General features: G+C 61.3%; 1 protein-coding gene across 5 annotated transcripts in view; it reads left to right on the forward strand.

Moving 5' to 3' along the window:
• The window catches only part of TNRC18 (trinucleotide repeat containing 18), an 80980-nt gene that overhangs the window by 29288 nt on the left and 36607 nt on the right, over positions 1-15085 (forward strand). For 4 of the 5 annotated variants that reach the window (XM_043915370.1, XM_043915374.1, XM_043915372.1 and 1 more), the window contains 6 exons: positions 3624-3726; positions 3968-4173; positions 4712-4858; positions 5343-5533; positions 6841-7270; positions 8787-9773. In XM_043915370.1, the coding sequence (XP_043771305.1) occupies positions 3624-3726; positions 3968-4173; positions 4712-4858; positions 5343-5533; positions 6841-7270; positions 8787-9773 (2064 nt within the window). The remainder of the gene's footprint in view (positions 1-3623; positions 3727-3967; positions 4174-4711; positions 4859-5342; positions 5534-6840; positions 7271-8786; positions 9774-15085) is intronic. The other variant, XM_043915371.1, reaches the window with a different exon arrangement.

Consider the following 15085-nt stretch of genomic DNA (forward strand, 5'->3'; position numbering starts at 1 on the left):
CTCCTGGGTGCTCACCCTGTGCGGGCTCTCTGCCTGGGGGCCGTGCACCCCGGGGCAGGCGGGCAGGACAACTCACTCAGACCCCGACGCCAGCCTGGTGCCTCCTCGGCAGTCAGGAGTGTGACCTGGGCAGTTCTCTGCCTGCCCGTGCCTCGGTTTCCTCATCTGGGGCGGCTGGGGTGAGGGCTGAAACCCCCCTCCCACTTGATGACCACTGGATGAATGTGTGCATGGAGCGGCCCTCGGACCCTGCTGGGCACAGGGGTGACTTGAAAATCACCAGAGCTCATGCCTTGAGGGCTGGGGAGGACGGGTCTTCTGTGTGTGTGGGAGCTTGGGCTTGGCTCCCCTCCACCCCACACACTTGCCTCTTGGAGGAACTGGCCCCCCGCCAGCCTGGAGCTCAGCAGAGACAAGCTATGGGCCTTCTTGGTTTGCTTGTTCCCAGGCGGTTTTCAAAGCCTTAGTCGGATCATGTCTCATCCCTGCTCAGCACTTCCTCTGGCTTCTCCTTTCACCTTGGACGGAATCTCAAGCACGTTCCCTTCCACGGCCCGCAAGGCCCTGAGTGCGGTCTGCACCCCCCTCTTTCCCCTGCGTGCTTTCTTCTTTGGTATTCTCACCTGGATGAGGCAGGCACACTCCTGCCCCAGGGCCTTTGCACCTGCTGTTTGTTCTCTCTGCATCACCCTCTAGATGTTCTCATGAATTCCTTCATTCACTCCCCGTATGTATGCTGAGCTCTTCCTGTGTCAGGCCTTGTGTTAGGGCAGAGGTAGATACCTCGGAGTGGGACTGCTCAAGCCAGAGATGAAGGATAACCACCAGGCAGAGTGGCTGTGTGATGCGCTCAGTGCAGTGAGGGAGATGAATAAGGGAGCGTGATAGAGGAGCGGTGGTCTGGGAGGGCTTCCTGGGGGAGGCAGCATATGGGCTGAGGTCTTACTGGGGAGACTGAGGAGTACAGGGGACGGGCGCGCGCACTCTAGGCGGAGGGAACCGTGTGTGTGGCCCTGAGCGTGGCTGGGGGTGCACGGGTGACGGGACAGCTGGGCAGCCTGGAGTAGGAGGGATGGGGTGAGCAGGGGTTAGAGGGAACAGGTTGATGCAGGAGGTCAGGGTGGTGCCCGGGCCGCTGGGCCACCGTGGTGGAGGGCGTGTCACATTTGTTTGGACACCAGCTGAACATGGAAGGAGCAGTCTGGGGCTCTGGCCTGACGGACCCTGCGGGTGGTGGCTTCTCCAGGCTGGGCTGGCCTGCCTGCAGGTTTCTGGTGGGGCCTGCAGTGGGAAGCTCTTGAGGCCTGTGCAGTGACAACCAGGGCGGTGGAGAGGCGTCAAGCCTGAGGACTGACTGAGCTCTTGGGGACAGGCCACACTCCAGGCACGTGACCCTTCTGGGATCACCAGCTCTTTGCCAAAGCCTGTCCCCCATGGCAGCATGGCCCCGTGCACGGAGGGCCCTGGGGGTTTCTGTGGAACTGGGCGGCCCTCCCCCGGGGAAGCTGTGGCTCTGGTTTCTCAGTCCAGCTGCAGGACCCTGAGTGGCCCTGCCCAGAAGTGTGGCCGCCCTTTAGGGCCTCATTCCCGGGGTGGGGCCCACGAGCAGGGTCCCTTCCAGCCCTTGGTGAAGGGGCTGGGCGGGAGGGTGGGCGCGGTGTCCCCTTTGACTTGGGAACCACACTGACTCTGCTGGTCTGGGCACCCTGGCTGGGTCTCACCTGCTCTCCCACTGCCCACCTGTCCCCTCTGCCTCCTGGCCTCCTGCCACGAGCCGGGCACAGTCGCGGGGACGGGGCGCTGGCACACACAGAGGGTCTGCTCTGCACCTGCATGCAGTGAGGTGGTGGGCGGCCTGGGACTCGGCTCCGTGACCCACGGGGGCCGGTGGGGAAGACTTCACCCATTCTCACCCCGCCCGCCTGGTGCCCCAGCTCGCTGGTTCTCTGCTTAACCGCGGATGCTGCTTCCTTGTTGCCCCAGGGGCTTCTGGAACTCCTGGGCCTGCCCCTGGTGGCCCCCAGCCCACCTCCAGCTGTCTCTTGAGGGGCATCCCTTCCCCGACCTGCTTGGTCCATCAGGCACATGGGCTCGTGGCTGTCCCTCCCTGCCCGCTCGCCTCCTGTTACTGGCGGTGGGCTCCCACCTTCCTGAAGGGAAAGGAGAAGCTGCCTGCTGCCCAGAGCCTCTCCTGGGGGACAGTTCTCAGGAGGTCTTTGGGAGTTCCTGGTGTTGGGGGTGCAGGAGGGCAGAAACTAGGGGAGAGGCTGACGGCAGCATGCCAGGTTGGATCCCTGCCCCCGGGGGCCGTGCCGGGGTGGGGGGCCTGCTGGTGGACCCCAGAGAGGGGGCCGGGACACGGGTCTGCAGCAGAGTAGTAACTGACAAGGTCCATGTGCCGGCGGGCCTGGGGGCGGCTTCCTCCCCGAGTGCATCTCTGGAGCCCCGGGTGGGTGGACACTGGCCCCAGGGTGGCTGATCCTAGGGAAGGAATTAGTCCAGCCTCAGCGGGTTTCTCTCTATTTTTGGTTGCTGCCCGTGGACTTCCTCGCGTTGTGACTAGCTGGGGCTTCTCTCTAGTTGCAGTGCACCGACTTCTCATTGCTGTCGCCTCTCTTGTTGCAGAGCACGGACTCTAGGGCGCACGTGGGCGTGGTCGTTGGGGCTCCCGGGCTCTGGAGCATAAGGGCTCAATAGCCGTGGTGCACGGGCTTCGCTGCCCGGTGGATTGTGGGATCTGCCCGGCCCAAGGATCAAACCCATGTCCCCCGCAGGTGGATTCTTAACCTCCGGACCACCAGCAAAGTCCTTGGTTTCTCTTTTGAGAAAAGTCTTGGCTGCCGACTGAGTGGTCTCTGCCGCTGGTGGCCGTACCCGCCTCCTGGGCCCTGGCCTGCCTCCGCAACTGTGCACACTCTGAATTTTGACTCACGGTGTAGAAGACACCCGGGGAAGAGGGGCTGGGGAAGGTGGGAGCGAGGAGGGCTGAGCTCCTGTGGAATGGGTCAGGGCTTGGGGACCCGCCCTCTCTGCTTTGGGAGGGGCAGGGAGCCCAGGGGAGGTGCAGCGGGACCAGCTGTGGGGGTTAGGGGGTGCCTCCTGGGCACCAGGGCAGGGATGGGCCAGCCGGGGGGCAGCCCCACACCCTCTAGTCGCCCCCCCACCCCACGTGCATAGGGTCCTCCGGTTTCAGTTTTCTGTCTTGATTTTGAAGAGATCAGCCACACGTGTGCAACCGCCGGAACCATGGCGGGGCCCCCGGGTGGTGGCTGGCTCCCCGTGACCCGGGCTTGACTGCGCCTCTGCATGGCGACCGCTCCTTTGGGTTGTGGTTTTCCATCCGTCTTGACCCGCCCCCGGCACCTGCCTTTCCGGCGCTAAAGGAGGAAACCCTGTCCCTGAGTGCCTCTCGGTTCATCCTGGGTTACAGCGCCGTCCGTTTTACGACCTTTCCCTGCACCTTCCCGGTTACCTGGGAGAGTTACAGGTGGGCTCTTTGAGGGCGGTGGAGGGCCGTTTCTGGGCACAGAGGACGTCTGGCCAGGGTGACGGACCCGGTCAGACGCTGAGGGCTTGTTGGGGGCCCTGAGTGGGGCTCACTTCCTCCTCTCCCGCCTGCCCAGGGCACGGCCGAGCCGACGAGGACTGTGGCGATGACCGGGCCAGGCACCGGGAGGAGAGGCTGCTGGGGGCGCGGCTGGACCGAGACCAGGAGAAGCTGCTCAGGTGAGGCCTGGGGGGCCTATGGGGCAGGATGGGTGGCCCTGTGTGGGCGCGGGGTGGTCCTGCACATGTGGGAGCCTTCCTGGGGAAGGCCCGGGGCCCCCTGCTGAGTGCCAGCCGGCTCTTCTGCCCCTGGGTGCCGAGCAGTGGCCTAGTGTCCCCCAGTCCTGTGGGGCGCCTCCTTTTCCCTCCCCCTCGCCCTGGGGCCATCCCAGACTCACTGCCGCCTCCGCTCCCCTTCCAGAGAAAGCAAGGAGCTGGCCGACCTGGCCCGCCTGCACCCCACCAGCTGTGCTGCTAACGGCCTGAACCCCAACCTCATGGTGACCGGCGGCCCGGCTCTGGCGGGCTCTGGTCGCTGGTCCGCCGACCCTGCGGCCCACCTGGCCACTCACCCCTGGCTGCCCCGCTCGGGTAGCACATCCATGTGGCTCGCTGGACACCCCTACGGTGAGTCGGGGGTGGGGATAGCGGAGGCCTGAGTGTTTCCATCAGAGCAAGGTGCTGGGCGCTGGTGCGGGGTGGGACCCCTCCTCTCTCTCGTCCCTGTAGTTGACCTCTCTCGCTTGTCCGAAGCGAAAAAGGGTTAGTCACCCAGCCGTGTCCCACTCTTTGCAACCCCGTGGACTGTAGCCCACCAGGCTCCTCTGTCCATGGGATTTCCCAGGCAAAAATACTGGAGTGGCTGGCCCTCCCCTTCTCCAGGGGATCTTCCCGGCCCAGGGATCGAACCCAGGTCTCCTGCATTGCATGCAGATTCTTTACCATCTGAGCCACCAGGGGACCCCAAGCAGGGTCATCATTAGCGGCCTCAGCCTCGTGGGGCTCCTCTGCCAAGCCTGTTGGTGGACAGTGGTCAGAAAGGGCGACAGGGGAGAGGGTTCAGAGCCAGCCAGCCCTTACCCTCGGCTTCCTCCATGGAGGCCCAGGAAGGGAGGGGGCGTGGGGAGTGGCCCCCGGCACTGACTTGGGCCTGGGTCTCTCCTAGGCTTGGGCCCCCCTTCTCTGCACCAGGGCATGGCGCCTGCCTTTCCGCCTGGCCTGGGGGGCTCCCTGCCTTCAGCCTACCAGTTCGTCAGGGACCCCCAGTCGGGCCAGCTGGTGGTCATTCCCAGCGACCACCTGCCTCACTTTGGTAAGTGGTGGTCCATGGTTGGGGGCAGGGGCTGTGATGGCCTCATAGAGTGAGGCTGTCCCAAACGCCATGGGCCTCCTGTGGTGGGGAGGGGGTGTCACGGAGCCGCAGGGGTCCCTGTTCTGATGAGTTCCTACCCAGAAAGCCTGTGTGGAGAGCCACGGCGGGGCTGCGCGGTGCCCCAGCCCTCAGCAGCCCAGTTTGCAGAACACTGGGTGTCGCGGGGGGAGGTGTGGAGTCGCCACGTCGGCCACTCCCGCTGTGTGGCCTCTGGGACCCCCGCGTGGGCCCCGGGGCCTGGGGTGTGGCTGAGGAGAAGGGGGACCAGCTTCTCGGCCCCCAGGAAGCCCCCGGAGGCCCAGCTGAGCCCGTTCTGCCGCTGCGTGAGCGCGCGGCCCCTCTCTGGGCCTCGGCTTCCCCGTCTGAGGAGTGGGGTGGCGGGCGCCGGGCGCTGGGTGCAGCCTCAGGGTCCTCTCGCCCTCAGCGGAGCTGATGGAGCGGGCCGCGGTGCCGCCGCTCTGGCCCGCCCTGTACCCGCCGGGCCGCGCCTCCCTGCACCATGCCCAGCAGCTGCAGCTCTTCTCGCAGCAGCACTTCCTACGGCAGCAGGAATTCCTCTACCTGCAGCAGCAGGCGGCCCAGGCCCTGGAGCTGCAGAGGAGCGCCCAGCTGGTGGTGAGTTGGGGTGGGGGCATGGTCGCAGGAGGGCCGTGGGGGCCGTGGAGACCCTTCTGGGAGCCCGCTCCCACTGATGGCGAGGCAGAGGGGTCAGCTGGTAGAAAATCCAGTTCTGACTGGGAGGGAGAAGTAAGAGGCTGGTAGTCAGGGAGGGCCCTCTGGAGGTGGTGACATCTGCCCAGAGACCTGAAGAAGTCAGTTGTGGAGGAGCCCTCTGGGCAGAGGGGACAGGGTGAGCAAGCCCGAGAGGTGGACAGAGCCTGGCGGGGGTGTGGGGGGTGCAGGGAGCCATGGGGAAACCGAGGCAGGAGAGGCAGACCTGTGGACGGGAGGTGTTTGCCTGGGAGCTGAAGGGATCCCAGTGGGCTCCCGCTGTTTCCTGAGCCCAGCCTGGCCCAGCTGGGCACTTGATGGCCTGGGCTCCCCTCTCGGGCCAGGGCTGGCCTCCACCCACGTTGCCTGGTCCCATGAGGTGGGTGGCACTTGGTGTCCCCCTGTGTAGTGACTCCCTAAAGCCCACAGCCCTCCTGCCTTCTTGAAGGTGTTCCTAGACACCTGTCCTCTGCCCCGGCCGCGTCCCTCCTTTTTCGTGCAGCAGCCGCCCTGAAGGACTCAACAGAGATGACATACAGCGCATGGGGCCCTGGTTTTGAACCTTTAGTTCTGCCACGCCTGGCTGAGTGCCTTTGGGCGAGTGAATTCACCTCTCTGGGCTCCAGGTTTCCTCCTGTGGAAATGGAGCAGCTGTTAATTTCTCTGTCATTTCTGTGTCATCGAATTCTTTATTGAGATTTCACAGCGGTGAGGGTGGGGGCTTGGAGCCCTCTGCATGGCGTATTTGTGTGCGGACAGCCCACCGGGCCCAGGCTGCTCTTGAACCGTTTCCTCTCGGCCCGGGAAGGCTCACCGTGGTGGTGTTTGAGAGCGCGCTGTGATAGAGCAGGGGAGGGTCCTCAGGTAGTGAACCCTCCGTGCAGGCAGCTGTCCTTGTCCCGTGGTGGACCTGGGGTGGGACAGTCCTGCGTCTGCAGGAGCTTCCCACCTCTGCCTGGCCCCCCGCGCTCTGTCTCTGGGGGTCCTGGGGCGGGGATCAGGGTCTAGACCAGAGGTTCCCCAGCCCCGTCTGCTGGAATTCTACAAGGAATGCTGTGCTTGTTATGCGAGCCGGGACGGAATGTCCGTCTCCGGCAGGGTCCTGCAGCCCCCAACCCCGCCTGGAGTTCTCCGTGGGCTGGGGTAGCCTGGGGCCGGTGCTGGATGATGGGTCCTGCCGCGCTGACCCCGCCTGTCGGCCCCCTCCACAGCAGGAGCGGCTGAAGGCCCAGGAGCAGCGGGTGGAGATGGAGGAGAAGGTGAGCAAGCGCAGCCTGGAGGCCACGGGCAAGGCAGGTCTGGCCGCCGCGGGCCCGGGGCTGCTGCCGCGGAAGCCCCCTGGCCTGAGCACCGGCCCCACGGGCGCCTACGGCAAGGCCATGAGCCCGCCGCCTTCTCCCCGCGCGTCCCCTGTGGCTGCCCTGAAGGCCAAGGTCATTCAGAAACTGGAGGACGTGTCCAAGCCGCCCGCCTACGCGTACCCTGCCACGCCCAGCTCCCACCCCAGCAGCCCGCCGCCCGCCTCCCCGCCGCCCACCCCGGGGATCGCCCGCAAGGAGGAGGCCCCCGAGAACGTCGTGGAGAAGAAGGACTTAGAGCTGGAGAAGGAAGCCCCCAGCCCCTTCCAGGCCTTGTTCTCAGGTAGGAGCTGGGGAAACGGCTGTCCCGTGCGTCACTCACTCATCGGTTCAGCCGGCCGTTCTCCTTTCCCTGTTGAGCGCCTGCCATGTTGGCTCAGCCATGAAATTCCTTCTGGTGTTTTGGCCAAACCAGTACGTGGCCTGCTGTCAAGCTCTGGAACGAGCTGTCAGCCATCGTCTCTCGAGTCTTCCCTCGGTTGTAGGTCAGGGGAAATGGGTGTAATGTTAGAAGTAGGTCCTGAGTTCAGGAGGCCTTGTTCTGAGCATTGAACAGGCAACGCCCGTAAGGTGTTCGGCGCCACGACGCCTGGCTCACAGGTGCTGCGTTGTCATACTGAGGATGACAGTACCTTCCGGGTCGTGCCCCCGCCCGCGTGTGGCACGCATGCACCCTCTTCCGTGTCCCGTGTCCATGGGGACACACAGTGGGTGGCCTTGGCCCGTGGGAGGACGTGAGCTTGAATTCCAGAATTCAGACTTCGGCCGCTGGGATGCTGTGTGGTCTTGGGCCGCACGCGCCGCTCTCTGGGGAGAGCCGATGTCTTGCTGACAGTCAAGTGTGGAGCACAGGCCAGGCTGCGGTGCGGGGTAGGGTGCTCCGTGCATCTGTCTCCCCTCTTTGGTTCCTGTTCAGCTCTTACTGCTTGCACGCCCGCCCACCCCCTGACGGGGCCTGATGCTGCAGAGAGTCAGCTGCACACCACCCTGCTCTCCGGGAGATCACACTTTGTGGCGGGGGGAGGTCAGAGGTAACAAGGTGGGCGGCTGCACAGTGTTACTGTCAGTTTTTTAAGAACTTGAATGTCCCCAGCTCTGCTGAAAAAGAAGAGGTGGGGCTGGTGGGTTCTTGCGGGACAGAGGACAGAGTCCACTGGGCTGAGTGGGTACTGTTTCGGGTCTTTTTTCTTTTTAGTAACTTTATTTTGGCTGTGCTGCGTGGGGCTTTGCCCTCGTTGCGGGGAGCAGGGGCTCCTCTGTTGCTGTGCATGTGCTTCTCGTTGCGGTGGCTTCTCTTGTTGCAGAGCTTGGACCCTAGGGCGCGTGGGCTGCGGTTGTTCCGGCTCCCCTGCCCTGGAGTGCGGGGTCGGTAGTTGCGGTCCATGGACTTAGTTGCTCTGTGTCATGTGGGATCTTCCCGGACCAGGGATCGAACCCATGTCTCCTGCATTGGCAGGTGGTTTCTTTACCACTGAGTCGCCAGGGAAGCCCCCTGTGTAGGGTCTTATTACCAGATCCTTCTGGTCCAGCGTTGTGCCAGATGCTCAGTTTGTGGGCACCAGAGACAGCCATGGATGGGTTCTGCCTTTGAGACCCGAAGACCCCTGGGGACTGCAGAGTGGCCGATTTTTTTCTCTCTGGGACCCAGATGTGCAGAGAGGTCCTGGGGTTCATCAGGAGCCATCGGGAAGGGCTTCCAGCCCTGCAGGGCGGCCGAGGAGAGAGGGTGGCAGGTGGGTGGGTGTTGACGGGGACACGGGGCTGGAGGGGGCCCCCACTGACCTGCGTGTCCTCTGCAGATATCCCAGCCCGGTACCCATTTCAAGCCCTGCCGCCGCACTATGGGAGGCCCTACCCGTTCCTGCTGCAGCCCACGGCGGCTGCCGACGCCGACGGCCTGGCCCCTGACGTGCCGCTCCCAGCCGATGGGCCCGAGCGCCTGGCGCTCTCCCCTGAGGACAAGCCCCTGCGCTTGTCCCCGTCCAAGGTCCCAGAGCCGCTGCGTGAGATCCCGGACGAAGAGCCACTGGTGGAGCGGGAGGTGAAGGCGGAGGTGGAGGACATGGACGAAGAACCCGCCCAGCTGGCCTCTCTGGGGTCCCCACTGACGTTGCCCCCCGAGGATGCCCTGGCAGCCCCGAGCCCGGCGGGTGGCCTGCTGGAGGCCCAGGCGCTGAGTGCCGGTGGCCAGGGGCCCGAGGAGCCCCCCGGGTGCCCAGACTTTGCCGAGGGGGCCGAGGGGGTCGATTCGCCCGGCCGGACAGAGTCCTGTGCAGCCGCCCCGGACCTGGGGCCGCGACTGACGCCAGAGCCGCTGGTGGAGGCCAAGGAGGAGCCGGTGGAGGTGCCCGTGGACGTGCCCGTGGCCGTGCCCTTGGCGGAGGCGGTGCCCGGCGAGGAGGACCTGGCCCAGGCGGCCCCAGTTGAGCCCCAACCCAGCCTGGAACTGCCGGACTGTGACATGCCCGTTGGGGAGGGCGAGTGCCCAAGCCTGGAGGCCCCCGAGGCTGGCCCTGTGCCTGGCGGCGCCTGCTTCCTGGAGGAGGCGGGCTCTGAGGAGTTCCTGCCCAGCCTGGAGGACCCGCTGGCCGGCATGAACGCCCTGGCGGCGGCCGCAGAGCTGCCCCAGGCCCGGCCCCTGCCCTCCCCGGGCACTGGAGCTCCGGCCCTGGAGACACTGGAGGCCGCGCAGAGCCTCGTTCTGGAGCAGAGCTTCCTGCACGGCATCACCTTGCTGAGCGAGATCGCCGAGCTGGAGCTGGAGAAGAGGAGCCAGGAGGCGGCAGGTGAGGCTCCTGGGGGTTGCTTTTCCCCCCTTGGCCTATTTTTTGTTATTTATTTTTGGCTGCGCATTGGGGAACCCTATCCCTAACCCTAACCCTACCAGTTCCCCGACCAGAGCACACAATCCTAACCACTAGGCCACTGAGAAACTCCTGCTTTTTCCCTTCCTATAAAAAAATTTTTTTTTTAAAGTGGGATTTTTAAAGTTTCAGAATCTCTAGAATATGGTTTATTTCTATTCACTTTTTTCCCTTTGTGAATTAATTCTTTAAAATTGTGGTAAAATACACTTATCGTAAACTTTACCACTTTAACTGTTTTTTTTCCTTTTTTTGGTGGGGGGTCTGTGCTAGCTCTTCATTGCATGCGTTTTTCTCTAGTTACAGCGAGCGGGCTCTACGCTCTAGTTGGGGAGCATGGCCTCCTCCCTGCAGTGACTTCTCTCGTTGCAGAGCACAGGTCCTAGGGCGCTTGGGCTTCAGTAGTGGCAGCTCCAGGCTCTGTAGTTGGACGGGGCATTGTGGGATCTTCCTGGATCAGGAATGGAACCCATGTCTCCTGCATTGGCAGGCAGATTCTTTACCACTGAGCCACCAGGGAAGCCCCGCCTTTACCATTTTTAAACGTACAGGGCAGTGGTGTTATGCAGTCACTTTGTCATGCAGCCGGCTTGTGGGTTTCTTAGTGGTGAAACTCCTCCTTGTTCTGTCCGTGGTGAATTAGCAGGATGCGTTGCAGTGGGAGCGACAAGACTCACTGACTTAGGAAAAGTCGGGGGAATTTTTTTGGCTTGTGGAATCACAATGTGTCTGTCAGTAATGAGGGAAGGTTTCAGGCACGGCTGGATCCAGGTGCTCAAGCCAAGTCATCAGGAGTTCTTTTTTGCCTCTTCCCTGTCCCTCCCTCTCACAGCTTCACCGCTTTCCACTGGCTTCATGCAGGGTGGGTCCACTTTCCTCATGGGGGTCACTGATACTTCCTCCCGAGCCCACGGGCCCATGGACTGCAGCCAGCAGACACACAGAAGAGGCCACCTCTCTCCTGGTAGCTCTGGCGAAGATGCTGTGATTCACTCATTAGTTGGCTGACTGTGGTTCATGCTTTTTGCAGAAGCAAAGCCTGTATCCCAGGAGATGGGATGGACTGGGCTGGTCCTGCCCAGCCCTGGATGGGGGAGCAGTCACTTCTAGGATGTAGGTGTGTGTGTAGGGAGGTGGTCATCCTCAGAAGGAATGGAGTGCCTGCAGTGACTTCTGGACTGGCACAAACCCACTGACATTCAACATAGAAATCGAAGTGCTCCACGAAGTATGTAGAGCGCCAAAGGGTCAGGCGTAGCCTGGCCAGCCTGCACTCCAGCCAGAACACTCACGGGGGCGGGGGTGGCGCACAGCTGGGGGGGGTCATGAAAGCAGTGCAGGGTGTTGAGCTGTATTTCCTCTAGAACTTGTTCTACACTTGCACAAGTTTCTAAAATTAAGATCATTTTGTAAGCAACTTTTGTTACCTGCCTTTTCCACTTTGTTGTCCTTCAGTCGCTACGTTGTGTCAGATTCTTTGTCCGATCCTTTGTGATACCATGGACTGCAGCCAGGCTTCCCTGTCCTTCACATCTCCTGCAGTTTGCTCAGACTCATGTCCATGGAGTTGGTGATGCCATCCAACCATCTCATTCTCTGTCGTCCCCTTCTCCTCCTGCTTTCAATCTCTCCCAGCATTAGGGTCTTTTCCAATGAGTCAGCTCTTCGCATCAGGTGGCGGAAGTATTGGACCTTCAGCTTCAGCATTAGTCCTTCCAATGAATATTCAGAGTTGATCTCTTTTAGGATGGACTGGTTTGATCTTGCAGTCCGAGGGACTCTTAAACACTCTCAAGTTCTTCTCCAGCACCCCAGTTTGAAAGCATCAGTTCTTCGGCGCTCAGCCTTCTTTTCCCCTAAGTATATTCTTTATTAAACATTTTCAACACTGTGCATTCTTAAAACATTTTTTTGGAACTATGCAGTTTTCTGCCTGGTGGAGGCCCCAGCCTTCAGTTGAGACCCAACCCTCAATTGTCAGGCATTTTAATTTGCCTTCTTTTCTGTAATTTTCCTTCCTTCCTTTTGCTGTTGTAAGTAATGTGATGATTCCTCTTGGAGAAAAATCTTTGTCCACACCTCTGCTTTCCTAGGGGGTTTGTTCCCAGGGGTGGAATTGCTGGGTCAGAACCAGATCCCTTTCATCATTAAGGTCCAATGCCCCTTTCCTGGAAGCTTGGACGAGTGACACCTACCTCCCTGCAGGCGTATGTTGCTTTGTGGGTTTTTTCTTTTTTGGGTTGCAGTGCTTGGGCTTCTTGCTGCGGTGTCCTCTCTGGATGTCAAGCACGAGCTCTGGGCGAACAGGCTTCAGCAGTTGTGGCACGTGGGCTTAGTTGCTCTGTGGCTTGTGGAATCATCCTGGACCAGGAACTGAACCTGTGTCCCCTGCATTGGCAGGTGCATTCTTAACCACTGGATCACCAGGGGAGTCCTGTTGTTCAAGTTCATTGTTTCTTTTCTTTCATTTAAATAGTTGAGTACAAATTTTTTTTTTTTTCCCTCAGAAGACAAATCCCTCTTGATATCCTGCCAGCTGGTGGGTTTTCAGTGGGGACCACACAGGCCAAGGGGCCTCTGGGAAGGAGAGGGCTGAGGATGGGTCACCAAGTTTGGGGGCCTCTGCCTGCTCTTGCCTGTCTTCACACTGCTGCCTGATTCATGCACTCATTCAGCTCCTCCTGTATGCCCAGCAGTGTTTGGTACCAGCAGTGAACCAGGCCATCCGCGTGCAGCCCTCAGCACTGTTCGGGTGACAAGTGGGAGGCCCAAACAGTGGGAGGGGGTCAGGGCAGGGGTGGTAAGGTGGTCTCCCATAGCAGATAGCCAGGGAAGCCCCTCTCAATAGGTGGGGGACGGAGATTCTTCTGGGGAAAACTATGCCAGGCTCAAGGAAGAGCAAGTGCAAAGGCCCTGGGGCGACTGTTTGCCCCAGGGTAGAACAAAGGTGAGGAGGCCAGGGGCTGGAGGGGAGCCCGGAGGGGAGAGTGATTGCTAGGAAGTGGGATCACTGGGGAGGGTGGAGGTCATCTTTTATTCACTTGGAGTGAAATGAGGGGCCATTGGAAGGTGGATTTGAGTTGCACTGATAGGATCAGACCTAACTGCAGTCTCTTTGGGGGCTGTGTGGGGGGCCGATGCCGGGGCGAGGGCCGAGGTGGGGAGACCCAGTAGAGGCTCCCATCTGCACCTGGGCCCAGGGTGGTGAGGGGCGCACAGGTGCGGGCAGGTGGGTTCTGGGTGGACGTTGGAGCCAGCAGGCTTTGCGAAGGGACTGCGGTTGTGTGTGTAAGGACGAGGCTGAGGGTTTTGACCCGAGTTGCTGGAAGAGAAGAAAGGTTTCTGAGGCGGGGAAGCAATAGGAGGCGCGCGTCTGGGGAGCCCAGCGGCTGGCATGGATGCGGATGCTCCTGGTGGTGCCCTGCACTGCCCTGGGCGCTCTGCAGTGCGGATCTGGCGGCCTGAGCGTGGGCTCTGTGATCCCGGGGCGGGGGCGGCGTTGGGCTGGAGCGGGCGCTTGGAGACGCCGGTGTGCAGGGGTGCGGGCACCACACGGACAGGGGAGGGCCTGGGGGCCCTTTGCCTCCGATAGTCACGGACGGATCCTGAGCATCGGTGCCCTGCAGAGTGCCTGCAAGCCTGGGCCATGAGTGGTCCCGGTCATACACCAGGCCCAGGGCTCCGGAGCTTTCCCCACGGCCCGGCCACTTCCTGGTGCCGCTGGCCCTCCCGCTTCCCCGCTCCTGCTGGTGGGCAGCAAGCCCGGTGTCCCAAGCCCAAGGCAAGCGGCCATCCTTCCCGCCTTCCGGCACCATAGTCTCTGTGAGGGATGCCTGGTCCCATGGAGGTTCCAGTGCGTGTCGGGCCCGTTCCCAAGTCACCTCCGCGTTGGTACAGCCGCAGGGCTGGGGTATTAGCTCTGGCTACTGTAATAAACATACAAGCGCGGTGGGGCGGGGCAAGGGGCTGAGTCTCGAGTAAAGAGTGTGTTCTCATGACTCTAGAGGCTGGGCGCTCTAGATCCAGGGGTCAGCAGGGTTGGGTTGGCTCCTCCTGAGGCATCTCTCCTCAGCAGGCCTGTGGAATTCTTCCATGTGTGTCTGTGTCTCCAGACGTCCCCTTTTATGAGGATGCAGTCTCGCTGGATCAGACAGAGCCCACCCTGACGCCCTCTTTAAAGGCTCTGCCTCCTGAGGTGTGATGGTGTTAGGGCTTTCCATGTGGCCTTGGGGGTACACAGTTTCTGGCCTCGGGCCACCAGGCTGCCCTCTGTGTCCTGGGGACCCCAGCGAGGCTGGTGTGTTGGGGGGTGAAGCAGGCGATGGAGTCGCTGCGTGGTCCCCTCTGATGGAGCAGCTCTCCCCCGCCTTACCCAGTGACTGAGAAGCTGACGGCTCGGAGGACCTGGAAGGGATTAGGGTGGGGTATGGCACCTGGGGGGTGGGCCACATGCTTCAGTCTAGTGCCCGCTGCTTGAGGCTGGTGGGGCTCACTGCTGTGTGGTGTCTGTAAAGACCCAGAAGAGCAAAACAGGGACTCTCAACTCACGCCACTGGTGACATGTGGTTGGGACTTGAGGGGAGCACTGCTGACACCTAGTGGTGAAGGCAAGGACGCCTCTCAGTGTCCCAGGACGATGCCCCAGAGCCGCCCTGCAGCATGTGAGTGGCGCCAGGGTTCAGAAGCCCTGATCTGGGCGATAGGCTCGTTAATGTCGATGTCAGGGAGTTCTGCGTGTTGAACTCTGCATGCTGGTTGTGAAGGATACACTTTCCCGGGACTTCCAGGCGGTCCAGTGACTCAGACTTCACGCTCCCAATGCAGGGCGACCGCGTTCGATTCCTGGACAGGGAAGTAGATCCCACATGCCCCGACTAAAGGTCCTGCGTGCCACAAGGAAGATGGAAGGTTCTGTGGGCCACAACTAAGACCCAGTGCAGCTAAATTAATAAATACTTTCAAAAACTTTCTTTTTAAAAAGAGAACATATTTTTCCCCTCAAGTACACCTGGACCGTTCTCAAAAATTGATCATATGTTAGATCACAAAGGAAACATCAGTTGGAAAATGAAAACTCATGTTATTTTCGTAGAAAGACTGTGGAGAAGTAGGTTCTCAGGTACCACTGTTGAGATCCTGAGTTGCTGCAGTGTTTCTGAAGGGCAGTTGGAATATTCATCAGAGATGAACACACATACCTTGATCACGTTAATTGCACAGACAGGCACAGTCTC

The sequence above is a fragment of the Cervus elaphus genome, chromosome 10 (genome assembly GCF_910594005.1).
Source record: "Cervus elaphus chromosome 10, mCerEla1.1, whole genome shotgun sequence".
In the NCBI taxonomy this organism is placed as follows: domain Eukaryota; kingdom Metazoa; phylum Chordata; class Mammalia; order Artiodactyla; family Cervidae; genus Cervus; species Cervus elaphus.